The sequence below is a fragment of the Pseudopodoces humilis genome, chromosome 4 (assembly GCF_049639895.1).
Source record: "Pseudopodoces humilis isolate 2021_Gansu_Grassland_sample_001 chromosome 4, ASM4963989v1, whole genome shotgun sequence".
Taxonomy (NCBI): domain Eukaryota; kingdom Metazoa; phylum Chordata; class Aves; order Passeriformes; family Paridae; genus Pseudopodoces; species Pseudopodoces humilis.
The window spans coordinates 16,942,885-16,970,025 of NC_142203.1; the positions used below are offsets into that span (position 1 = coordinate 16,942,885).

Below are 27,141 nucleotides of genomic sequence, written 5' to 3' on the forward strand. Positions count from 1 at the left end.
TCCCCATATTTCCTTTAATTTTGTTTCAGTCATCTTCCTTTGAACTCACAACATATTTTCAATCAACTTCTAGAGAAAAATTAAAAAAGTCCTCAAAATTATTCAGGGTGAAAATTATGGGTTCATCCAGAAACAAGTATGGTCCTCTTCACATGCTCACCATTTTTTCTGGAAAATATGAAGTTTATTTTAAAATAAAAAGCTGAAACCCTCTACAAAACCTGAGGACATATGAGCAGAGATATGGCCATATATAAAGAAGCATGTCTTAAAGTACAAAAGCATTTTAATTGCTTAATTAAGCAATTAATTTCCTTAATTCCTCCTTAATTTCCTCCTTAATTTCATTCAGAAACCACAATGGTGTTAATAAGAGTTCTTTCTAGTTTCTCATCTCCTTTGTGTTGTCCACCTTACCTGTTCTCTTTACCTGTTCCTTTTGGAGAATGGATCTTTAGGCCAAGTAGTGCTATCAGAAAGTGCTCAAACTGGCAAAAGGTGTTTTATTTCCTTCAATTTAAATCTCTTGCTTTTCTATGAATAAAGAGGGGATTTTAAACTTCCTACTTTTAGTTGCTATCAAAGGAGGTCTCTGTGTATATTTATGATATTCTTAGCTCCTAGATATCAATTTCTGAAAGGATCGCATATTTACAATATATTTTGTAATTGGACTGTGGTACAATTATTGTACTGAGGGATGCAGAAGGGAATGAAGTGCTGTTTCTTACTGGGATGGCATTCCTTTTAGAAGGTGACCTCTCTAGTTTTTACACTGTGTGATTTGAATGTGATCCAGTTGAAGGGTGGCTTCTTTTGTTAGATTTTATTTTGTGCATGGCACTGTTCTTGCAAAGCTAATACAATCATGAATAAAAAAACCAAAACAGATTACATGTCTCCATGAGGTAATAGCAGTTATATAAATATAGTAAAATATATTGAAAATTATAAACATATGTAAAAAAATTCTAGACTTCTCCCATTGTAAAGACTTATGTGAAATGTAAATTTAAATAAACTACAGGAGTGCTGGGAAGTAAATGACACCCTCCAATAACCATTAGTTATCAATTTAGTTATCTTGTAACAATTATATTATTTGACAAACAAAAAATCAGAATATGAAATTGTCATGGATAAGAACATATTTGATAATGGACTGGTTTTCTTGCTTCTAGAAACCTGAAATTTCACATATGCGTGGTGATTAAAATGTCTTCAACCTCTCCCCGTGATGCTGTAATTCTGCACTATAAATGCCATAACATTTTCATGTTTAAAAGACTGTGACCCATTCTCTCCTATTGCTGATTTCTCTCCTGTGTACTGCATTTTTTTTTCCTCCCCATATTCTGAAACATTTATATGTATACAGAACTGCACTGAGGTCCATTTAAAGCTTGAATTATTGTACTGATTTTATTTTTCTCATCAGTACATTTGTACCGATTTTGTTTCACTCTGGATTTAGGAAAAGGAAAATGCAGCTGGTTAGTGGTGCTTCTGGGAGGTTGCTCTTATCATTGGGGATGGTATGTAACAGTAAACTGCTGCTATTTATCTATACAAAGAAACACCTATTTCATCCTTAGAAATAGATCTCCTTCCATACCTATTTTTCCCATTTTTTATTTTCATTACAATGTGGCATATTAAACCAAAGAATGACTATTTTTAAGGGTGCAGCCTTTTAGTGATATGGCAAAACAAAGACCTCATTGTAATTAACGAAACATTTAATAGAGTTAACAGGGGCCATGTACTCACTTGGTGGATTAAGCTTATACTAGTGTGTGTCCTGGCTTCCAAATTCATCATCTGGTACATGAGATAAAATATTTCATTCTAGAAGCCTAGAGTTCATTTGTTGGGATCTTTTTACTTTCTCCTTTTCTTGGCTTGCCCTGTCTTTTTATAAGCCTGAGTAACAGACATAATTATGTTGCATTACTTCAGACCTGAATATGACCTTTTAGGGATTCCTGATATCAGCTGAACAGTTTGCTCAGCAGATTATACCAGCAAAGTAAATTAAAATTTAAATAGGTTTTTTAATAGAATGTTTTGGATGCCGGAGTGTTTGCTCATAAAATTTGTGGGACAGGTCTATCTATAATTCATCCTCACATGAAAAATGGAGTGAAACCTTTAACATGATAGAAAATAGAAGTGTATTCCACACTCACAATGGTTTTCATTCTAATCTAAATGGACTAGTTTCTCAGCTTGCAAAGGAAGTCAGACCCTGAGCTGTTTTCTCCATAGAAGATTCTGATGTACTGCCCTTTAAGTTATGTTATCCTTGAACCAGCAAAGCAAGAATGTTTCCCAAAAGTCACATTGTTCCATATGGTATGTCAACATTCTCATTAAACCCGCAGTGGAACCCACTGAATTAATATGGCTGGAAGAGCCAGAGAGAAATTGTTTCATTGTTTGTAATACAATTCAAGGTCTAATCCCTCAGCTATAAATTTATACATTTCTAAAGGAAAAGAATAAATGGAAGAGTAGCATAGTAAAAGCTGATGTAAACCATTAGATGTGGAAATTTTATCTATCTTTCTAGTTGTATTGTCTTCCTGCAACAGTCTGGAGCAGGCCATGTAATGAGATTGCATTTGGTGCTCTCCTACCTTCACTCCTGCGGCAAGGGCAAGGTTGTTTATTTAATACCTAGCCCCCAGACCTACCTCAATCCCCCAAAATGGTAGGACAAGTAATCATCTGGCCTGTATTTTTTAATCAGATTCTTTAATTTTGGACACTGGAGATCAGAGGCAGCTCTACCATGGTGCTGCACTAAGGTAAATGTGTTGAGGATGCTGACGATGCAGTGTAAGAAGCTTATATTGATGAACAGCCAGACAAGATGAGGGTCAAACCCGAAGTCTCAGCCACAACCTTACCCATGCAGGGCTGGTGAAAATCATGAAACTATTCTAATATCCCCTACAGCCTGGACAAGCTACTTTGATCATGCCTGTCATGCTGCATGACAGAAAATGAGTTTGAAAACAGATGAGGTGGAAGGTCCTTGTATTTTGGTAAGAAAAAAATAACCCTGAATACAATCAAAGAGTATATAAAATACCTAAAAACAACAATAACAAAAAAACCCGTAAAGTGGGATAAAAGATTCCCAGATACATTTGTCCAGAACAGCTGATGAAAGACTTGGAAAGATGCTTTGATTTTGCCCTCAAGTATGAAGCAAAAAATATTTTCTCTATATATCTGTATATATTATGTATATCTTTGAAAAACACAGTGGAAGAGACAGAGGACTTACAATTATGCTTAAAATAAGCTGTAGAGGGACCAATTGTTCTTGACCCAGAGATGTTTTCTGTACAGGTATAAGAACCAGAATACTACTCACTGGCAGCAAATTTCAAGGAGCAGAGATAGGTTTTAGTTTTATCTATTCTTGCACTAATCCTACAGAATTGAGTAGATAATGATAGTGACAGCATCCCCTAAATTCTATTTCTTTTCAGAAAGCTTTAGACAATGATGAACATAATTGTGACAGATTGTGAAACACAGAAAATTTTGGTTGTTTGGTTTGCTTTGTTTTTTTTCCCTTTTAAAATGATCCATATATATTAAAGTGTTGTCAGGATGTGAAATGTACTGCAGTCGCTAACCAGGAACAACCTTAGCAGTGTGATGCACTGCTAGAGCTAAATGTGTTTTTGTCCTGCCTTCCTGAATCCTATTTTTTTTTGTTAAGGACCTTTAGCATGCAACAAGAATTTTCAATATAGACAGTATGGTTGGAAATCTGGACTCAGCTGACATCTGCCCCTTGAATGAAATCATCAAAAGAAATGAGTGACTGATATTCTAAGCAAAAATCAACCATTCAGGTTGTGTTGTTTTTTAAACAATGAAAATTATTTTTATGCGAAGTGTATAATCCTACAGTGTCTGAATAAGAATCATTAGAAAATGTCAATAAATGTAGTTACTAAAGGATGTAACTTCAATAAACACAGTGGCAACTTCATTACATTTTGACTTGAAGGTTCTCTTCTCTTTGGAAGCCCGAAGGAAAAAGGCTCAGGATATCACCAGCTTCACATCACTTTCCCAACAGTTACATGGAACAGCAGCTGCCATACTGGAGGAAACCCAGCGAGTCTGTCCAGGAGGAGCTGTACAGCCACCAGCCATATTCCCTGGGGTCCCATCACCAGCAAGAATCCTGTGTCTTTGGAGCAGTCATTAATGTTCCAGCCAGTACAGCTCTGAGTGAAACATTATCTTGCAGTTTGAAATGTCCCTAGGACAGGTGTATTTTTACTGCTGGAAGGAAAGACCAATGATATGCAAGATGGAGAGCAAGAAGTTTCACAGGACAGGAATGTTCATTTATGCAGAGCTGCATCAGGTATATGCTCAAAAGAAAAAAATTGACAAGGAGTCACCGTGTTTTAACAGTGTGAGAAAGAGATAATCAATAGATAAACCAGACTACAGATGTGACCTTTCATGGCACTGATGTTGATGTAGTCTTAAACTGAAAAAAACCAAGTTGCTTTTGTGGATTAAACACAAGGAAATGCATGTAGAAGATCAACTTTCTATTAATATTCTTATTTTTTTTTTTGAAGTGATGAAGGATTATTCATTTTGATACATCATTTCTCCAATAGATAGGCAATTAATTGAAATGATCAATATTTTTTCTGAAAGTATTAATCACTGTATTTTAGTTTCTAATACAAGATCATATTGTTCTAAGGATTGTCATTCTTGGATGTGTTTGATTCAAATGAAAACATAGGAACCAGAAGTATATGTTTACTTGATTCAAAAATACAGCTAGTAAGCTGGTCTATTGCTTCATTCAGCAAACAGCCCTGTCAGATACTTTTCATGTGTTCTCAAAAACTCCTAGTGATGTAAATCTCTAAACTTTATAATAGATTCTTCTACTGTTCCATTATAAAATTTAAAAGTCCCTTTTTTTTTTCCAATGGCAGTTTCATTTTGTAACATAAACCTTCGATAGTTCTTTATATATTGATATAATGGGAATGACAAATAGTCCATATATGCCCTCTTCAATTAAAACTTTTTTAATAAGAAATTTGTGACAGTGCTAGGCTGCATTTGAAGATGGGTAGAAAGGAAAATAAAGTTTAAAATTATTATAGTGTTATTCTTAATATCTCTAAATAAAGGCATTTTCGTTTGAAATAGCTTTTGGATTTTTGTGAGCATTTTTGGAACAGAGAATTCTGTTCCATCATGTTATGGATGAGACCACCAAGAAAAAAGTAATTATTTTATGATGGTTGTGGAAATGAGGATTGTGGTAGGACCAGAATGTCAGAATGTGGCCTTACAGGCCATATTTAGTCTCTCAGAAAGCAGTGCATATCTATACAGAGAAAGGACAGAAGAGAGAGGGTAGACATTTTTTTTCACATCACACATGCATAGTTCAACACTATATTATTTTCTATTTCCTCCAACTTACATCGGCTTCTCTGGAGTGAACAAATAGCCACAAAGCTGGTCTAAAACCTAATTTACAAGAAACCCAGTAGTTCAGATAAGGAACTCGCAGGACCTTAATCTGTTACACATCTTTTATCTTTTTCATATTTTTATCTGTTTTTGTCAATTTTATTTTTAATCTTTATTCAGAGAAGATAGTTAAGAAGCACCTACATTGTATTGAAATGTTACACTATTTGCAGGAAAATGAATTTCTGCTTGTGAAACCAATGGGTTTGTATACTTTTAAAATTACAAAAGTGTAGTTTAAAGTATTCTGCAAAATATTTCTATTCTCTAAATTTTGTAGTAGTCTTCAGAGAAACAGAGAAGATTACAAGATCTGTTTCAACTTACCACTCCAGAACTTCCCAGCTGGCAGAGAATTTCTTGGATTCAGGCACTGCCCATGAGATAGTTGGAAACTGTTTTTGCACCCAGTACAGTTCTTGTAACTGTACCCCACACAGGTTGCACAGCTCCTGTGGCAAGGCTCACATTCTCTAGAGATGCCATCAGCAAAGAAGCCGTCTCTACACTCACTCACACAGGTGCCATCTGCAATAAAAACAGAGACTGGAAGCATTATGACCCCTGTCCATCCCTCTGTCTCCAGGGACATTGTCTGTCCTTGGGTGACTTCATGATGCTTGTATCCCCAGTAGCCTTATGCTACATATTAAGTTCTGCACATTTAAGTCCGGTTCCAAGAGCGAAGGGGGGAAGGAAGAAGCTGCAGTTTATTTTCAGAAACAGCACTCACTCCTCTGCCTTCTGCTCCTGGGCTGTGCTGTCTGCAGCACGGACAGACAGTGGGACAGAGCTCTCCTTTGCTGTTAGTTTGTTTTTAGCCAGCTGAGGTAGAGAAGATCCCCAGAGTGTGGCTTTTCTTTTTCTTGGATCTGTTCAGCCCTGCTCTGGACTGAAAACCCAGACAAACACCAGGAGCTCACACCTGTGGCCCACCAGGGGCTGGGCCTTGGCACTTTGCAGAGCTGGAGGGACTGATAAGAATCTGAGTGAGCTGAGCTACGCCCCCCAACAAGGGCTTTCTGGATTTGCCATCTCTTCAGAACTGCAAGAGGTTTTATTATTTAATATTATTAATTTTTTATGCTTGTAGATACTTTGCTTGTTAAATAAACAGTTTTTTACATTTTTCTTCAAAAGAAATCTTTTCCCAAACCAGTTCAGAGAGGAGCTACTTGAATTTGCTTTCTGGAGGGATCTCATTTGAAGGTTTTCTCCCAGATTTGCCCTAAACCAGGACATACATGAAACAGTTTGCAGCTATAAAAACTCTAATTTTTTAGCATGAAATCTAAATTCAGTTCAATTGCATATGAGAAACTTCACAAACTTCAAACTAATTAAATGAAATTAAATTTACCTCTAACTTGGCTTTAATTAATATACTAAACATTAGTACATACAAATTTAATGGAAGTCCATGCCTGGGTAAAAGTTTTATGGTTGAATCCAAACAATTTTACTGGCTTAATAAAAAATTAATGACTAGATGCCCCTAAGTTTCTTAGCTATACGCAAATTTTTCAGAAATATGCAAATTTATGTGATCTCTAGTTTCTGCTGAATATGAAGTTAAACTCAGGTTTTAATCTGATTCAGGCTAAGGTTTGGCATATCTCATCAAAACCTCTGGAAGTTGCAGCACTTATGTCTTTTTGAGTTTTGTCTAATTTCAATTAAAAAAATCACAGACCCAAAACTCACCCTGGGTGTGACCACAGAGTTATCCATGAGTGTGATGCGACTACTGGGCACTCTCAACAGCCAGGGCAAGAGAATATTATAGCCTCAGGAATTTCTGTGATTCATTTTTGGCACCATGTCTGAACCAGAGCTGCCTGATTTATGGCTTCTTTAAAAAGCTAGGGGATTCCTACTCTTGTGTGAATCTGGTGTGGAATTTAGTGGTTTTAACTGAGCTTTTTTCAGAGTGTTTAAAAGTCGAAGTAAAACTGGACTTACAAATAGTAAGGAAAAATTTAAATGTCTTTCTTTAGTTAAAAAACCCTCCTTTCACAAAGTCTGAATTGAATACAAATTCTTTTAGGTGTCCAAAAGAGCTGAAATTTAAGTATATAGACCCTTTGAACCAAATTACTCTTCTGGGTAACATAATCACCTTACATTAACACAAATGCCTGATTCTGCAAAGAGTTAAGTCACCTCAGCCTCCACTGTGTGCCACAGAACAGATTGATGAATTTGAGAGTTTGGATCCAGTATTTCTCTAAAGAAAAACTCTAAAATATTTTTATGTAATATGCCATTGTTTATACTTTGCTTACCTGAGAGATAAAAGCCTTCCTCACATGAGTAGCACCCATCCTTGTCACAGCTATCACAGTTGCTAGGACAGCCTCTACACTGCCAAGAACTTTCATCTCTGTAGGTATTTTCTGGACAGTCTTTGTAGCAATGCTGCTTATACCTGTAAGACAAAGTAGAACATCATTAGTAAGTTTCTTTTGAAGGTCATTGAGTTTATTTTCTGTGTGTTTCTAGGCATGGTAATGATAAAGCATGATCAGCATAATGAACACAAATTATTCATATAATGAGGATTTGGAGTATGTTTGTGGTTATGTTGTTTATTCAACTAGCAAAGTCATGTTTCCTAATGTCAGGAGTCTTAAGTGTGATTAATTTTATTTTATTTTTTAAAGGTAGGCAGAAACCTCAATACATGCTTCATGAAGAATTATTATATCATGATTGAAAAGAGCTGATTGCTTGTAAAAACATAATATCCAGTGCCTTTGTTTATAGAGTCAACATAATTAATATTTTGTTTTCCAGTTTTTACAGAGATCTATAAATGCTCTCTTTAAAAATCAGTAATGTTCTTTCCTTCCATTTAATTTAAGCTTTTAATTACTTTTTTATTCCTTTGCATAAACTCCATACATTTATAAGTCTTATGAACTTCACATATCAGAGCTAGACACAATATACTAAAAGCAAATTTGTTCCAAATCCATATGCACTGTTTAGCATTTTGACACTTTTTGTTCCATATTCCTCTGTTCTGATATACAAAGGTCCCACCAGTCCATAAGTTTTAACAGGTCTCAATACTGAATAATTTGCTAGCTTTCCAACATTTCTCAAGTCTTTTTCCCATTTCCTGTCTTTCAGACAAACAAATTAAAGGATGAGACAACATACACAGCACAGATCTATGTAGTGAAGTGCATATTTTTGCTTCAGAAAAACATGTAGTCATGAAGAGCTAGTTATATACAGCTATACTTACATGTAATAGTTTTGAAGGCATGTTATACAGATTCTTGGATCATCTGAAATTAAAGATATAAAATTATTTTAAAATAATTTTCAGAGTAAAAACCAGAATGCCAAAAAGAACTTCTGCTACACCAATTTTATGTTCATATTTCTTAAAGTAAAATGATTACAGCTGGAAAAAGAACATCATTGTCTTTGAATCTCTCTTCACCTTTATTTTGAGATGAAGTCTTCCACAATCAGATCCTGGACTGTATTTTCATAGTAACCTGTGGCTTTTTAGTCCTCAGCATAATCCAGGTACCTGGAAGGAGCTAAGTACTTAGGAAGTGATGATCTGAAAAGGAGAACCTTCACAGGGCCTCAGATTGGGTCAAATGGACTGTTAAAAGGAGACTGTGACTTACCTGACACAATAATTTCATCATATGCCTTTATTCGTTGCAAAGATAATTTAAAAACTTTTGACACCTCTAAAAGCATACTTTTCAGACATCTAAGTAATCAGTTTAAATTTCAAAATCCTGAGCTAGACAAGACCATTTATATATTTGGAGAGTTGGTTGTGATGCAAGTCTATTGGGTAAACTTTCCCACCAGAAAACTAATTTTTGTATTCAAAAAAAATTGTTGAATGAACAGAAAAAGTGTTATGCAACTTTTAAACCTCTTAAAAATATGGATTTGGCTCCAAAAGTGAGGATTTTTTTTTTTTAATAACCTTTCTTCTATTGTCTTCTACTCACAGAAGAATGGAAGGAAGCTAAACAATCTGGGTGAATGCATTTATAAAGAGAATCACAGAATCACAGAATATTCAAAATTTGAAGGGACCCAGAATGGTCATTGAGTCCAATTCCTGGCACTGCACCATCCCCAAGAGTCACACCATGTGCCTGAGATGTTGTGCAAGCACTTCCTGAACTCTGTCAGGTTTGGTGCTGTGACCACTGCCCTGGGGAGCCTGTTCCAGTGACCAGCCACCCTCTGGGTGAAGAGCCTTTTCCTAATATCAAACCTAAACCTTCCCTGACGCAATTTTAGTCCATTGGGCTGTCACTGGTTACTCGTCACCACAGAGAAGAGGTCAATGTCTGACCTTCCTCCTCATGAAGAAGCTGTAGCCTGTAGACAAGTCTCCCCTCAGTATCCTTTTCTTTAGCCTGAATAAACCAAGTGACTTCAGCTGCTCCTCATAAAGCCTCCCCTCCAGATTCCTCACCATTCTTGTGGCCCTCCTTTGGGTGTTTTCTAATAGCTTAATATATTTTTTATATTGTTGTGCCCAAACTGCACACAGTCCTCAAGGAGAGGCTGCACCAGTGCAGAACTTTCCATTGCTGAACTTCACATGGTTGGTGATTGCCCAGTTGTCTAGTTTGTCGAGGTCTCTCTGCAGGACCTCCCTTTGATGAATTCAACAACTCCTCCCAGTTTTGTATCATTTGTGAACTTGCTTAGTATCCTGCCCAGCCCTGCATGCAAGTTGTTAATGAAGATGTTGAAGAGCACAGGGCTAAGATGGAGTCTTGGGGAACCCCAGTGGTGACAGGTCACCAGTCTGATGTCACCCCATTCACTGTCACACTGTCACACAAAGGTTCCTGACCCATGAGCTGGTTGCTCACCCACCCCATGATGTGTTTATCCAGCTGTGTGCTGGAAGTTTTGTCCAGAAGACTGCTATGAGAGACTATGCTCTTCATTTCTGGAAGAATTGAAGAGAACACTACCTTCTCACCTGAATCAAGGAGTCATGGAGTCAATAAGTTTGGAAAAGACCTCTGAGATAAGTGAGTCCAACTTTTTACCTAACACCCTGTCAACTAGTCCATGGCACTAGGTGCCATGTCAAGTCTTTCCACAAACACTTGCAGGGACAGTGACTCTACCACCTCCCTGGGTAGTCCATGAGGTCTAACCACCATTTCTCTGAAGAAATTCTTCCCAACATCCAACCTAAACCTCCCCATGTGCAGACAAAGACCACGTCTTTTCATCCTGTTGATAGCTGGCTAAGAGGTCAATCTGCACTTGGCTACAACCCCCTTTCACACAACTGGAGAGAGTTCAGAAGTTCCCCCTGAGCATCCTCTTCTCCAGACTAAACAGTTCCAACTCTCTCAGCTTCATGGGGTTGTTGTGGCCAAAGCATAGGATCTGGCACTCGCTATTTCCAGTGTCCTAAATTCTCTTTTCATTAACCTTGAGCTTCTTTTTGAAATATCACTGGTACCCCTGTGAAAGTAGTAGTGGGCAGTATTTTGAAGGCTCTATTAATCTTTATTTTTTGGTGAGATCCCTGACTTGGGCCCCAAGGAGGCAGCAAACATCCCTGAAAAGAAGGTCTGGTCTGCAGATGGTTTAGATTGTATTTGTTTTAATGTATGTTTTCTTCAGTAATTCCAGCAGAAAGATTCAGCAGTTAACATTTCTTGACTGTTTTGATTCATGAAGCTTCTGAACTGCAAATTGTTGAAGGAAATACAAGCTTTATTTGTATATGTAATTTCAGGGGTATGTTTGGTCAGTGGCTTCTGAGCTAGGTGAATTTCTGGTCTGATCCAGTAGTTTTCTTCCATGCTGTTATTTCTGTGGAGAACTTTAAACTAAAATCTGGAATATTCTTGCAGAACTCAAGGTTTGGTCTTGTATCTTAAGCTTTTCTAGTGTTTTTTCCCAAGCCTGATTTTTACACAGGAAGTAGTTTTTTCTATCTCAGAAAAAGAAAAAAATCAAAGAAAGAAAGTTTTTTCAATACATGCACCTTGTATATTCAACGTGCAAGGAAATTCTTTTTTACCTATCCTCTAGGAAAGACAACATACTCTAATGTAATGATCTGCCTACACTGAAATGTCAGGACTGAAAATCAGAGAACAGTTCCAAAACTCACTGGGCATTTTTTTCCGCACAGTTTGCATATTATCACCACAGAAGCTTGTAGAAAAAAGTCTTATTATCTGCAAATCTAAAACCCCTTCTGCAAGACCAACCTCTTGCAGAAGATTTACTCTGAGATAAACAACTATCCTTATCATAATTTTCTCTTGAAAGCCAAGGTCTATTCATCGTCAGGGGTAGTTTGAAGAAATGAAGTTTTTCTTTCTCTTTCTTAAGCTGCTATGGGAACCAGCTCAGTTTTCACTCATTTATCATGTAATGATAAATCCATATTTGTAAGCCTAGGTCTGTTCACAGTGCTGCTCTTTCAGCTGCCTCAGACTTCCTTAAATCTTCTCCAAATACTTTTCTTCTCACTCCCACAGCATTACAAACTCTATGTTTCTCTATTCCATCTGTATAATGCATCTTGTTGATCATTTGTGTATTTTTTATTCTCACTTTCAGCCTTTAGATTTATGTTTTTCACACAGACCTTGTAACACCAACCAAACTAAACAGGTTCTTTCTGACCTTTGAGAGTGTCTCAGGCTTTACCTTGCTAGATCGAAGAGGCTAAATGCCACACTTGGGCCTAAATGCCTCTTTAGCAGGTCTTTATTTCAGGGACATGGCTCCTTGGGTCTTCTCACTATTAATTTCTTTTGTAAGGTGTCTTTGAAAAAGAAAAGTGTTATAACTCTGCGCCCTACTGAGGAGTACTTTACTCTCAGTGTTAGCCTTTGAAAACTGTCCTAGTGCAAAGATTGCAAAGCCATATCATAGTGCTCACTGTAGAAATTTGGATGGATTGAAAGTTGGTATATATTGTATTTTGCTGCATGGAGATCAGGTATTCTGTAGGAATAAGAACTATTCATAACATAAGAGGTTTTAACTTCACAAATTGGGTGAGTGGGAGAGAACCCACAAGTAATTATGAGCTGGGTCAGGGAAGTGTGGCTCCTTGGGAAGATTGGCACTGCAAATTGAGAGGATGCCTGGCTTACACAATCACTTCTGAGAGGAAGACCATCCTCCATTGAATCCTATGAGTTTATCAATGATCTGGGTGAGCTCCATGTGCTGCAAATATTTACCTCCTCAATGAACTAAGAGCTTCTATTTATTTAACATTTTTAGTTAATGCTGTTGCAATTTCTGCCTGTGAAATGTATATATGCAAGCCAGTAGATATGGTGTATCAGAGAAGTTTGTCACTTATCACCTTAAAAGGTAGCTAAATTTGGTGTCTGTTCATTATGAAAGTGCAAAAGGGCATATGTAAATTGTATGATTGGTGAGAGAGCTGAAATTATTTGGGAAAACACTTTAGTCCACATGTTGTATTTTAAATGTAAGAAATAGGAGCCAAGATTTTTATGTTCTTACATTTTATTGACTCTGAAATTCTCTTTGAATAATTACTTTAAGTGGCTCAGAATCTAAAGTTTTACCTTATTTTTTCTATTGTTCTGAGTGTTGGTTTATAGCCACAGGCTTTCTAAAACGGAAGGTTTGACTTTGAAGAAAGTGCTTGAAATTCATTATGGTTTTAAAAGTCTGGAGAAAATATGAATGCTATCCTGCTGTTATCTATATATGTGAGTAAGTGAACTCACATTGAGAAGGGGAAGGTAAATGCTGCAATGGCATAAAGAAAATCCTCTTCCTCACTGTTTTTTTCAGCAGAACTTTCTTTATTCTTTCAAAAGCTCCTTTTGTTGAGGAAACTGGATTTAATTTTGTAGACTTCATGATGTTTACTGGCACCCACCAGAAAAAAAGACATTAAAATTTAATCAAAACCTGGTGGTCAAAGGTAATGAGGAACTGCAGCTTCCATCTTTCTGCATCAGAGAGAGCAATCATTCATTACTGCTCTAAAAAGTAACTCAGCATGTCCAAAATTTGGTTATAAGAGCTGAGGTACCAAAGGTATGAGGTATCATAAAGATTATCTTGGCTGTGTGGACTTGTATCCAGCACACTTTCTTAGACACTTTGTCTGTCCAATACTGTGCTTGTGTTTGCTTGCACAGAAACAAGGATATATTAGAAGTTTTTGAGAATTTAAACATCAGTACTGAAGTCACCCTTATGCCTTGGCTTTTGCCTGCATGAGAGTCTGCCTTCCAGGTCTCATGGGAAGTTGTGTACTAGGATGTCAATCTGGCTCGTGTGGCATCGAGCAGAGCCAAACGCACCCCAGAGCATGTAGGCAGGACAAAGTGGGGAGGTGAACCCTAATGTGCACAGCCATTGTTTGGACACTGTGTATACAAAGCTATAGATTTTCTGGGGATTAGTGCTTTCTAAGGCAATGTTACTATCAGCATACTGCAGGACTCATCAGTGTCTGCAGGCAGAATGGTGCCTGTGAGCATTAAAGATTCTTTACATCACTTAAAACACTTAAAATATGAGTGGCCTCTGAATTAATGAAGTGAAACAGAAACAAAATAATTACCTGAATTTAAAAGAAAGCATAATTTGTATTTTAACAACATAGACTTACCTGTCATTGATTAAGTCTCTTCTCAGAGCTCCTATCTGTGCTTTTTAATTTTCAGTGTTGATACAGTAAAGATACATTGCCACACTGGTGCCTTCAAACAAAATCCACCCCAAACTTGGAGGAAACCAAACAGATTTGACTACATTCCTTGAGGATTTCAGAAGGTCTTACAAACAAACACTATCTACTTTAGTATCCTCACACCTGGCAAAGAATAACCTGCAGTGTTACTTACTGTGAGGGTTTTACTTTCTTCTCTGAAATGCCTAATATGGTATGCAAAGTATGAAACCATTATAAAAGTGTGATACCGCTGTCTTCACCTGGATGTAGTGTCACTACTGATCAAAAAGAGAAAATGCCCATGCAGACTTGCTCTATTCTGCTGGCACATGGAATCATGCCAGAAGGAATCAAATCTTACTAATTTTCTTGTCTGTGCAAAGCAGGAACAACATTGCCCAAGACTGCAGATGATGGTTTAATCTATTATTTGGTGCCTTGTGGGAATGATATTTTTGAGCAAAACTCTTTCAGGCTAGTAGGAAAACAGGCAGTTCAGTTATCTTAATATGATTATATACCCCTCCTAAAAACTAGACTTCTGTCTACAAGAGAAAAATCATAATCATAATCTTTGTAATTTGTAGACAGTAGGAGAAACATTTGCATTTTGCTGCTCCTGGTTTAGAATGTTTAGAATTTAAAATAAATAAAAGTAAGTGAACCTGAGCTCAGACTAAACTGAAGAAGTTAATTGTTTTTACTTCTTAGAGTTTACACTGAAGGATTTTAAAGCCCTTCAGAATGAGCAGGTGCTGAATGATTTTCTATGAGAGAATGGTCTCCAGTCAGCTGAGGATCATTAAATAAGCACAAAATATATTTGCATTTGTATATATGAATAACTAGTTTTCAATATGTGAACTATATAAATTTTTATTCCAATTGCTATGATTACTACATTCCTTTTTTTTTCCACTGTACTTTTACCTGAAAAGTTCATAGCATTGAACTTTTCCTACACCTTCTCTACAGTTCTTAGAAACAATTATTCAATTGTGTTAATGGGAAGAGAGGACAAAGAGACTGCAAGATACTCTAGCATCCACTTAATTTTAAAAGGGAATCTATAGAAAGAATATGAAGATGTGAAACTAAATGTAGCATATTCCTTATTTTCTCACCTCGAAATTTTAGTATTTTAAATTATTTTTATGGCAGTATAATTTCTCTAGGGCCTGGAAAATAATGAACTTCTTGTAAGAGACAGGCATTGAAGTTTTTGCTTTTTAGGGTTTTTTTTACAAAAGTTTCTAAATACATCAGCTTTCTGATTAGACATGAGAAAGCCATTACTGTACTTATCTATAAATGAAGTTGTTAATATGCCTGAAAACTCAATGTATGTTAAGAGTGAAAATACAAGCAAATATCTCTCATATAATATAGGTAGATAGAGGTATCTACCATAGCTACCTGACTTATTTGAAGCTGAAGCTTACAGGCTCTGCCTTATTTCAAGAATACATCATAGTTTCGAAAATTTGCTTGGGACTGTGCTTTTAGGCCACTACTATTCTTCTTCTCCAAGCAGAACTAACAGCAAACCAACCTCTGACTCTCAGTAATACATGCATCATGAGCACCAAAGACTTTCCTTAATAGAATGCCTATAAATAAACTCTGGAATCTTAATACTTCTGACTTTACACAGCAGTGAAAACTAATGTGTCCATTCTGTTCATCCCTGAAGCTCTTAAAAGCCCTCTTTTACATCAGAACTTTGAGTGCAAGAAGTTGAAAGTATGTAGTGAATGTTATGGATTATTAATATTTAGGACATCAGTGATCCTCCCAGAAAAAAAGGCAAATGAGTGCAGCCCCTTTTTTTGTATGCCAGCTGACCATGAACAGCCTTCCAGTCTCCTTAAACATGCCTATTATGTTCATAACAAACTCTGAGTCACTTGAAATTACTATTTCTTAAAAAATGTTTCTATTCATACATACTACATTTCTCTCTAATTCAAAACACCAATTGCCACTACACAGTTTCAGAAGAAAAATAAATAATTTGAAGTCACAATCATTGTGAAAACCACAGAAAATATTAGTATGGGGAAGTAACATCTGACAGCACCAATAAAGCTAAGTGTTGAAACATACACTCTCCCTTAACTTCTGCTCCTTCTCAACCAAGCAGGCAGCTGCTGTGAACCTGGATAACACTCCATACAAAGGGAGATCACAGTGCAGTTGCATCCATGTTAAAACCATCTCTTCATTCAACAATATTGACAGGGGCAGTTGCAGTCACAGAGGAAAGCCTTAGGCTTGACAGAATTCACATGGAATGGTCACCAGCATCACAGGATATTTTTTTATGGTATCTCGTATTAGATCAGACAACTGGCAGAAAGAGGGAATTATCTGATGAAAACCCTTACAGTAAGTTAGGTATTCCAGTTAGTGTAGCCAGAAAAAGAGCTGGACAGACAGTTGTGGTTTAGAGTTGCAATGGCATGCCCATACTGTGCTGTTCTAAGTTTTGCAGAACTGGTAACTCAAATCCAGAAAGTGTCACATTCAGGGTGGCAACCCTGAATGTGAGAGATACTTTTTTTGTGGAAAGGGCATATTTTTACATCCAAGGTTTTCACTTCTGGAACATGACAAAGGAGAATCCATGCTTGCCTGGAGAAGAGCACCACACCCCTCTAACAGACTCCCATGGGACTCTAAGTGGTCACCCATGACTGCACACACTGCACTTGCTGCTTCTGAGTCTTTCCAGTCTCACTTTCTCTGGATATTCAGGTAGTAGGAGAACCCCATGAAACTGCAGGGGAGCTGCAAGCATGGCAAGTACTTTGTGATGTGGAAGCTGAGATTCCTCCTAACTCTCAATCCCCACTTTTATTTAACACTTCTGGCTGCATTTGCAACTCAGCCTATTTCCTTTCTTTTCTGTTTCACAGGAATGACAAATGAACTGCGCTTTGGATGGATGGATGGATGGATGGATGGATGGATGGATGGATGGATGGATGGGTTAGCCTGCACCAACCTTGAAATGTAAACAAGGGATTTTTTTTTGAGCAGTAGCATTATTATTGCAATAACTTGCTCTTGAATGAAATTTAAAGATTGTCCTTATGTCTATATCCTTGAAGAAAAAGCACAGGGTGGTGATCTGTTTTGAGGCATAGAAAATTTGAACATCTACAGTAAAAATCTGTGTCTGATAAAAGCTTAATAGCTTCAGAAAGTCAGTAAATATTTCAGTCTGAGCGTGGCATTCAAACAGAAAAAAATAAAATTGCTGCAAATTTTAATAATTAAATTAATATAAACTTATTCTTATTTATGCTGAATATACATTTAAGAAATTTATTTTACAAATAAATATGGTATGGAATTTAATTTAGTGGGTGAGAAGCCACCTGCACCAATGACTAACTTGCTCAGCAGCATGCATTAACCTAATGACAAGAGTGAATGGAACTAAATTTTCCCTGCCTTAAGAATAACAATAAAGTTGATTAAGGAAAAGCTTACCCTGTTTGCAATTGTGGCATCCATCTGAACATGGTATGCAGTCTTCAGAGTCAGGATCTTCACCTGTGTTTTGCAAACCATCAGTTTTGGGTTAATTCTTGAAAATGCAACATTTGGAATCACTCAGCAAGGTTCCTGGAAATAAACTTGACTCAAATTAAAAAAAGAGAAAGACTCATGGAAACTTGTTTTCTCATTTGTTTTTTTTCATAACCTGCTCAAATTGAGTAAAATATTTTTACTTTACAATAACATGATACTAGAAGAGGATCAGAGCTGGAACTTAAAAGACCTCAGGGTCAGGTGTGACTGTGTATTTCAAAACATTTTTTAATATACTTAAGCAGATTTCTGTAACAAATTGAATAGAGCATTTGTTATCTCCTACTGAAAGATGCTTACCTTCTCTACAACTATGTTTCTGACACACATTTTGAGTAAGGTAGTAGCCTCTGAAACATCTTTTGCAGTGGCTGGAGTTCAGGCACACCTCACAGTGGCCAGGGCAGGGCACACAGGTATGCTCCAAGTGGTAGTGACCTGGAGGACAGTTGTCCCTGCATTCCCCATGGTACAGGAAACGTTCCACCCCTCTTCTGTCTGTGTGGCAAACAAATGGGAAAAAGCTGTCAGCCACAGAGGGCATTTGGGGTATAAGAAGGAGCCTTATGAAGTTCCAGTGCTGCAGTAGAGACACTGACTGCTAGATTTTACAGTTTTACACCAGATGAGATGTATAAAAGTTTCAGTACCTCAAACTTTTCACATTCCTGGAGATTTATAGCATATAAAATGTCATGCTAGCAATCAACTCTTTATATCCATCAATCTAATAAAAAAAAAAATCTAAATTTTTCCATCTCTGAATTCTCTTGCAGAGGACAAACAAGTATTTGTAACGCATTGTACACACAGATGTACAATTATTACTAGGAAAGCAAAGTGGCCTGCTTCACCTTTGGAAAGAGTCAATCTGTGTCCCATGAAGATTAAACTGTAATCCTCATCTCAGTGGATTCATCTAGATTTGAATTTAAATAGCAGATGTGCAGCTATTAGCTATGAAAGCACAAGCAGTCTGTAATGTATGAGAACTGGGAGGTCCCCTGCTCCAAATCCTTCTGAGTCAAGCCTGTGAAAACACATATAACTTCATGTGCCATGTGCTGCAACACGGGGAGTTTTCTAATCACTTACCCCACAGTATAAATTATACATGTGACTGTGCTAAGTGTATTTCATTGCCTTAACTGGCAGAGCAAGGATTTGCTTACCAGAATTTATTTCTGAAAATGCAGAGAAAGCAGCCATAATAGGCAATAATGCTGTGCCATAGCAGAAGCTGAATTTTATTTATTTTACTTTTCATGTGCAATTCTTTAATTTTTCTGCCTCCTAAGGGTGTGAGTTTCATCTGTGTCTTAATTTCTTGCATCATAGAAATACAGAAATATATCTTGCTGTCCTCCATAAGGGAGAGACTTTGGGGAGCAATTATACAAACTTGCTCTCATGGTAGACCTGAAGTACCATTTGAAAACTTCACTTACTGAGTCACATTCCCCAAAGTGAGAAAGTCAATCTCATCATCAGTATGATTAATTAATACAGCCATACTAGTGTTTGCTTGTAGTCTAGACACTAATTACTAAATAGAGTCTGTACCATTGCTGATTAAGACTGAAATGGAAGTAGCAGCTGAAATGAAAAGGCTGAGAATCCATTGTGAACCTCAGAAGACAGCTCATAAAATATTACTCTTTATTATAAAGTAGATCTTACACACTCTTTTCCAAGGACAGTTCAGACTAGTTGCACATTCTTGCAGGTGATGGCCTCAGGTTTTTGCTCATCAGATGTTACAGAGAAAATAGGAAATATTTTTTAAATCAGAATTTCAAGAGGAGAAGAGTGGCTTTTTGGAATTTCCACAAAATTACCTACATTAGCTTTCCTCTCAACCTAAGATCTTTAAAAATGTGTGTTGGTGATAAGCTTCTCTTTGCAAACCCTGTTTGTTCAGCTGTAGGGACACAGCAATCTCCAGTGGAACCCACCATGCTTGTTTCTTAGCCTTTCCCAGAGAGATGCTTAGGAAAGCAGCCTGGCTCCCTGCCTGCTTAAGCAAACTGGCCCCATTTCAGTATAGCACATCCTGTGCAGTGGGTGGGGGAAGCATGTATGAAGCTTTCTTTTCCAGAAGCAGACTATGTAGGTTTTCTGTCCCACCTCCTTTTTTGTTTTTTCTTGTTTCTGTTTCTGTTAACATAGCTCCTATTGAAAAAACACCAAGGGAAATACATTAAGTTGAAAGGACAATACAGAGCTGTGTTTTCTTGTACTTAAAAAAAAAAAGAAAATTGAGTTCCAATTCCCTTCAGAGTCACCAGAAGATTATGATGCAGATTGGTAGTAAAACCACTACTCATTTTATTGAATCTAACAACTGGCCCTGAGAGCTGAGGGAAAAGGGAATTTGGAGGCCAATGGAGGGGAAAAAGCTGGCAAAAGGAAATCTTACTTACCTGTTCCACAAGTGGTGCATTTGTTAGGTTCACTTCCACTGCAGTCCAGGCAGGTATGATGGCACAAGTGACACTGCTGTCTGAATTCAAACTTTCCTCTGGGGCATTGCATAACACAGCAGCCATCATCAAAGACTCTTTTAAAGAAGACAGAGGCATAATTACAAATATAACTACTACTTGTTCTTTAAATCTAAAGGAAACTAAAAAGAAACTCAAAAAATTCTTCTCTCACTCTATTTACAAGTCTTCGAACTTCAAGACTTTGTTTTCCTGATCTTATTCATAGTATTTACTATATGAAAAGTGTTTTGAATGTGAATCTTAGACTTCAAAGATGATTTTTCTCTGAAATATTTTTCTGAGAAAAATTACCTTTTGGTTCTTTACCTAGATGTCCTTATATCACAATCTCTGACAATGGTCCCATGTGTCTGCTAAAAGGAAAGTAGTACTTTGTCTATGTCTGTGAAGGAATAACCCATCTGTTTTACTTTTAGGACTGCTTTTAAAAAGTACTATGGCTTCACTAATACAATCTTGTACATGGAGTGAAACAGCTATCTGAATATTGGCCTTTAGGAGCTGTATTTTAGACTTACGCGTTGTTGTGACTTAGGAATGGTAGTCATCAATTTAGTTTTCCCACTGAAGCACTCCAAACCATGCTCAACTGCCTGTCCTCCCTCCCCCTCCTCTGCTGGGCATGGAGAGGAGAATTAAATGTACAAATTGTAAAGATCACAGACTGAGATTAAGAGCAATTTAATGGAAACATCAAAGAAGTAAGAAAATGAGCAGTAACAGCAAGAATATGAATTCCAAAGCATACAACAGCTGAACAATTCTCATGCCAGTGCTCACAAGTGCACCACAGGGAGCCCCTGACAACACCTGACTGCGCCACGCCAGAAAGGGACCCCTTCCCCCACCCCTGGAACTAGCAGTGAGGCAGTATAGAATAACTTCCAACTCCTAGCCCTGCCTCTCCTGACTACTGTGGAAATTAACTCTATCCTGGCTGAAGCCAGGACACAATTCATCTCTGTATCATCTGTGTCTTGCCCAGATCCTACACCATCCAGTTACACACACACACATGCGTGTACACAAGCACAGGTGTGATTTCCATAGTCGGTGGCTGTCCCTCCAAGATGTCTGTTAAGTTCATTTAGTCCAGGACTGTGGGTTCCACCCATCCTAGAAATCTTGCAGGGCAGGAGGGCTGGTGTGCTGTCAGCTGGTTGCTGTGTGAGGAGCTCACAACTGGTGTACTTGGAACTGGCTGTACTCATTGTCCATGGTAGTTATGGAATACTCTGTGTGTCTGTAGTGTCATTCAGCAACAAATATTATACAATTCAACACTACAAACTGTTCTTACACAGGAAATCAAATCCCCTTGAGTAATGCATTGATTTTCCCTGGCCCTCTACTTCATGTACCAGTCCACCAGGTCCCACAGATGGGTTTACCTTTGCTCAAGGCAGGACTAATTCAGCCTGTCTTCTATAACATTCCTCATATGCACCACAGAGACTTTATTCCATTATGCAGTACGTGGGGTTTTGTTTGGGCAGGGAAAGCTCAACTGGCAGAGCCTCAGGTGTTAATTAACCATGTGGCCTTTGCTTTTTATGTGTGCTGCCAAACTGGTCTTTTTCCATAGGTCCAACCACCTCCACTGACTCATTCACTGAGTCAGTGTAAAGGCAGAGAGAGTGCTGGCCATTTCTGTCATTCAACAATATCTAAAGCCAGCTGAATTGCTTTCAGCTCTGCAATTTGACATGATATCAAATATCAATATCTTCTGTGACTTGCTGTGTAGAGCTCCTATAGCAGCTTTCCATTTTCAATGTCTGCCTGCAGTGTGTCAGGAACCATCAGTAGAGAGAGAATATTACTTTTCATTTTCTTTCAGCCAATTATATGGTGGGACGTCTTCAACCTGTCACTTTCTCCTCTGATGATGATGATGATGAAGTTTTCATCTCTGGGCCAGTTCGCAGTGGCTTCCAAGATCCCTGGGCAATTTGAGCTCACTGTGTGATTGGTACAATCCACCTATTCTGTGTAGCATCAGTGGATGTGTGGAAGGGACTTTCTCTTTGGACATCCAGCCATTTGCTGACAGTCAGAGTGCCAAGAGGAGCTGTGCTTTGGTAACAGACGCTTCTAAAACAGTTCAAACTCCTTCATAAGCTGTCAGTATGTCCTTCTCAGCTGGGGTGCAGCAGGCAGCATTGTGTCCCTGACTCCAGAACCCCAGTTGTCCTCTCTCTACTCTCCTCTGAAGCTGTTTGCCAGACTCCAGGAATGACCATTATTCCTGGCTATAGTATGGAGCACACTTTTACAACCTGTTCTGTCCTGACTGGCTCAGGGGCCTCTGCATAAACAATCTCTTGTTTAATTTACTCAAAAGCTTGTAGCTGTTCAGGACCCCTCTAAAAATCATTCTTCTTACCTGTTGCATGATAGAGTGGATTTACAGTCTGACTGTAATCTGGAATATGTCTACTCCAAAACTCCACAGACTTGGGGGAAGCTCATGGGGTTTTCTTGCTGTTTTGTGCGGACATAGCTGCTATTTTGTTGACCACATCCATTTGAACCTGACAATGTCCCTCTCATCATTTGGCTCCTAAAAATTGAATTTCTTGGGACTTCCCTTTGCCTTAGCTTGTTTTAAGGTAAAACCTTTGGGACGATCTGAACTATCTCCTCTCAGTTCTCTAAGTTTCTCCTGCTGTGTTTCCCCCCAAATAACAATGATGTTATCAATGTATTGCACGTGTTGTGGAGTCTCTGTCTTTTCTAGTGCAGTTTGGGTCAACCCATGGCAAACAGTGACTGTGTTTTCACCCTTGGGGCGAGCATCTCCAGGTGTACCAAATGCCAGGTGTACCTCCGGCAAACTGTGGCTTGAACTATTCTGCTGAAGGAAAGGAAAAAAACACCTTTTTTAATATTGATGGTAGCAGCACTCTGCTGCCTTGGACTCCAGTTTGTACTGAAGTTCCAGCATGTCCGGCACAGCAGCGCTCAGTGGTGGTGTGACTTCCTTCAGGCCATGACAGTCTGTTGTCAGTCTCCACTCTCCACTGGACTTACACACTGGGCCATTAAAGAGTGAGTGAGTCTTGCTGGCCACTCGCCGGCTCTCCAGTTCAGGAATCACCTCATGGATGGAGGTCACAGAGTCCTGCCTGGCGTGCTGTTATCGATGGTGACTGCTGTGGTAGTGATGTTTTTATTCTACCTCCAACAGTCCCATGGCAGAAGGGTCCTCTGAGAGAACAGGCAAGGTGTGCAGCTCTTTAACTTCCTCTGCCTCCTCATCATCTATCCCAAAAGCCCAACAATGACTTTTGGGTCCTTGAAATACCCTCTCCTGAGGTAATCTCTGCCAAGAGTGCACAGGGCCTCTGGGCCAGTCACAGTGGGGTGTTTTTGCCATTCATTCCCTGTCAGGTTCACTTCAGCTTCCACAACAGTCATGTGTTGGGATCCCCCTGTCACCCCAGAAACTGAGATGGATTCTGCCCCTATATATCTTGATGGCATCAGAGTACATCGTGTGCTCTGGGGTCAAGTAAAACCTTACACTCTCATGAGTCTGATATGCCAGGCCATTGGATGCACACAGTCCAATAGACCTGATTGTCCTCTTCCTGCCCCGGGCTGGAGGCAGAGCCCCTGCAGATCTGGTCATGGTACTCATTACTTGCTTCTTGTAAATATGAACTGGAGAACTTCAAGAGGATTGGAAGTAACATCAGCTCTCCGGTTCTGTCTGAGTACTTGTCCAGTGGAAACCGGAGCGTCATTTATCCTTGAAGAATTTCCTGTGATGGTTTCCAGCTCAGGTACCCATGTTGCCAGGACAGAGGTAGGTTTTCCATCCCACTTCCTCATGTCTTCTCTGTAGTCACACAGGAAAAAACACAGGTTACTGTGTGTACTGTCTCTTCCATGCAGTAGGGTACTTGCTCCCTGTAGCAGAGACTCTGGTCTGTGTTGGTGGGGCATAGCACTTTAACTTTCTTGAGACTTTCAAATCTGTCCAAAGTCCTGGACAATCTTTTCACAAGGCCCTGCCTCCTCTTCATCATCATGGAGCAAACTGAATTGGTCTTGGTTTCTATTTCTACATAGTATAGGGGCAGCTGCTACCTGCATGTGTTGTTCCTCTGTTTCAGCTGCAGTTTGAGCGGCCATGGTGCTGGTTGGTTTGATTTCCTTCTCCTTTCTCTGAGGTCATTGTCTAGTGTTGACCTGTGACCAGTAAAGAGCAGCCAGGGTCCAGCACACTGCAATAAGTTGTAGTCATTCAGGGGTGAGCTTCCAAACCACTAGAGCAGAGGATTTCCCCCCAGATAGTGCCATTTTCTCCAATATTCTATGCCACTCAAATCTACCACACTCAGGGCAGATCTTTGAATGACCTTCCCAGAAATCTCCTTCTTGACCCTTAGCGAGGTACAGACCGCACCAAGGAGACATACCGGACACAGCTATAAGGACATGCATTCTTTAACATCCAAAGGAAATAAAAAATTCTCACAACCTATCTGAAGGAGAAACGGGGGGTAGAAAGATGGGGAAAATCATCCACTCTTGTTCTCCCACAGGCTGGGCAGGATTATTAATGTATTCCCAAAAGTAGTTTGGGATCCCTTATCCCTGAGATAAGGGAAGAAGTGCAACATTGGATACACATCCCAGATATCCCTCACTTCCCTTGATCTTATTATGTCATGAGCTGCTATCACACAGTACACCAAGAGAGCAATCCTGATCCTCCTCCTTGCTCTGAAACAGAACATTGCATATACAGAAGCTGAAACTTACATTCTAAAAGAGAACATATAGAGCATATACAGAGGCACACACAGGGTTAGGTACCACATCCACAAATCACACAAATGCTTATCTCAACCCTTCATGCCCCACCCTGGGTGCCAAACAAGGCTTGTGGTTTAGCAGTGGAATTCCCCAATTTCGTGATCCCACCAAAACACTCCAAACCACATGCTTCTTACTCTTTCTCCCATCTGTGTCCCCTGAGGTGGGATGGAGAGGAGAATTGGAGGCAGGAAAGATAAAGAGCATGGGTTGAAATAAGAAGAGTTTACTGGAAACAGCAATGAAAAAAGAAAATGAGGAGTATCAGCAAGAATGCCAATAGCAGAGTGTGCAGCAGAAGAATGATTCACATGCCAGCACGCACCTCTTTACCACGGGACCCACAACAATACCTGACCATGCCATGGTCATATCCATGACTGTAAAGGGATCCTTTCCCCTACCCCTGGAAATAAGATTGGGTAGCATAGAATAACCTCCCAGCCCTCGCCATGCCCCTCCTGTCTACTGCAAAAATTAACTCCATCCTGGCTGGAACCAGGACATATGTCGTCTGTAAGTACATAGGAGTCAGGCTGCTGAATTATCTCCTTTTGCTGGATAATTAAGCATTTACTTAAAGAATCCTTTTATGTGATGAAAATTTATGGTCCATTTTTCACTGCTGCTTAATGTCTACTGTTTTAATCTGATTGGGAGAAAAATAGAAATGCATCAATTCATGCATTATTCATAGACTACTAAAAGAACATAAAACAAGTTGGCTAGATTTCAGCTGTGTTTCCCCTCCTAAGAAAATTAGAAAGGAAAGGTTGTAATCTTCTACACTTAACTGCTTTGACTACTTTGCTATCTGAGGATTTGGGATTCAGTTTCTTGAGAAGCTGAGCACCATTTTGGCCATTTGTACAGACTTTGAGTACACCTAGACAACAAAAGGCTTTCCATAATATTAAGACAGTGCCTATTTTCTTGTAGACAGCCAATTGCATTATTTAATGTCTGCAATATGTCCTCATAAATTTCAGCTGCTATGATCGTTTTCAGATTTATTCTGAAAGAGAAGGAGAAATGTGACAGAGGTACTGGAGGTAGCTGGACTGTGCTTATGTGGCATGCAAATATTACTGAGTTTAGCTACATGTGCTAGCTCTAATGATAGCCATCCTTACAAGCAGCTCTCAAAGTGGTAAAGTACATTTTTCTTGCTTTTTGTTATGTTTCCCCTAATGGGAAACACCTGGTCAGATCTCAGCACTATAGACTGTCCCATTTAATATGACTTTTCCTAGCATCTCTCATAATGCACAGAAGGGTCTCAGAAATTTTATTCTGAAATTCAGAAACTTTATTTAGAAACCAAAATTCAGAATTTTTAGAGAACTTATCACTGTGGTTAGAACAGCATCCTTACAAAAGACCTCATTACTGCCAGTACCTTGGTAATTCAGCATAATTGTGTTTGGTTACTTCTTTGTATGTACAGCTCACAATGTAAGCTTGTGAGGAAGGACCAGACAATCTAATTGAAATTACATTGTGAATGGGAAAAATCCACTCCACAGTCCAAAAGTCTGCCCAGATTTCCTCTTCTTTCATTTCTGACGTAACAGAATTTAATAATGCTTCCTCACCTACAAAATTGATTGGATTCCATTGCTCCTGGTATGCCTTTCATTGGCATAGTCATATAATAGATACTTTCAGGGCAAACTGCAGAATTGCTTCGGGATTTTCTTTCCTTGCCTAAGAGGATCTGACCCTGTTTTCATACCAGTGGAAATGTCAGCTGGCTGCAACACAATCCAGTGCAACAGAACCAGAGTTACTTGTGTGAGAATACAGCTATGGGTAGGACATGTGTCCAAAACCAGTAGTCTCCTGGAATAGGTGTGACATAACATAAACCTCTGATTTGCAAAGTCCTGTGCAAAAGCTTCTTTGTAGTTCTGTTCAACCCTCATGGCACGTTAGAAATATTGGCCTAACCCATAA

General features: G+C 38.7%; 1 protein-coding gene across 1 annotated transcript in view; it reads right to left on the reverse strand.

The window, feature by feature from the left end:
* Positions 1-27,141, reverse strand: part of PCSK5 (proprotein convertase subtilisin/kexin type 5) — a 228,590-nt gene that overhangs the window by 17,813 nt on the left and 183,636 nt on the right. Inside the window, exons 22-27 of the mRNA XM_088054567.1 lie at positions 20,275-20,411; positions 18,152-18,349; positions 17,750-17,812; positions 8,798-8,840; positions 7,830-7,972; positions 5,872-6,072 (exon numbers count right to left, since the gene is read on the reverse strand). Of these exons, the coding sequence (XP_087910693.1) occupies positions 5,872-6,072; positions 7,830-7,972; positions 8,798-8,840; positions 17,750-17,812; positions 18,152-18,349; positions 20,275-20,411 (785 nt within the window). The remainder of the gene's footprint in view (positions 1-5,871; positions 6,073-7,829; positions 7,973-8,797; positions 8,841-17,749; positions 17,813-18,151; positions 18,350-20,274; positions 20,412-27,141) is intronic.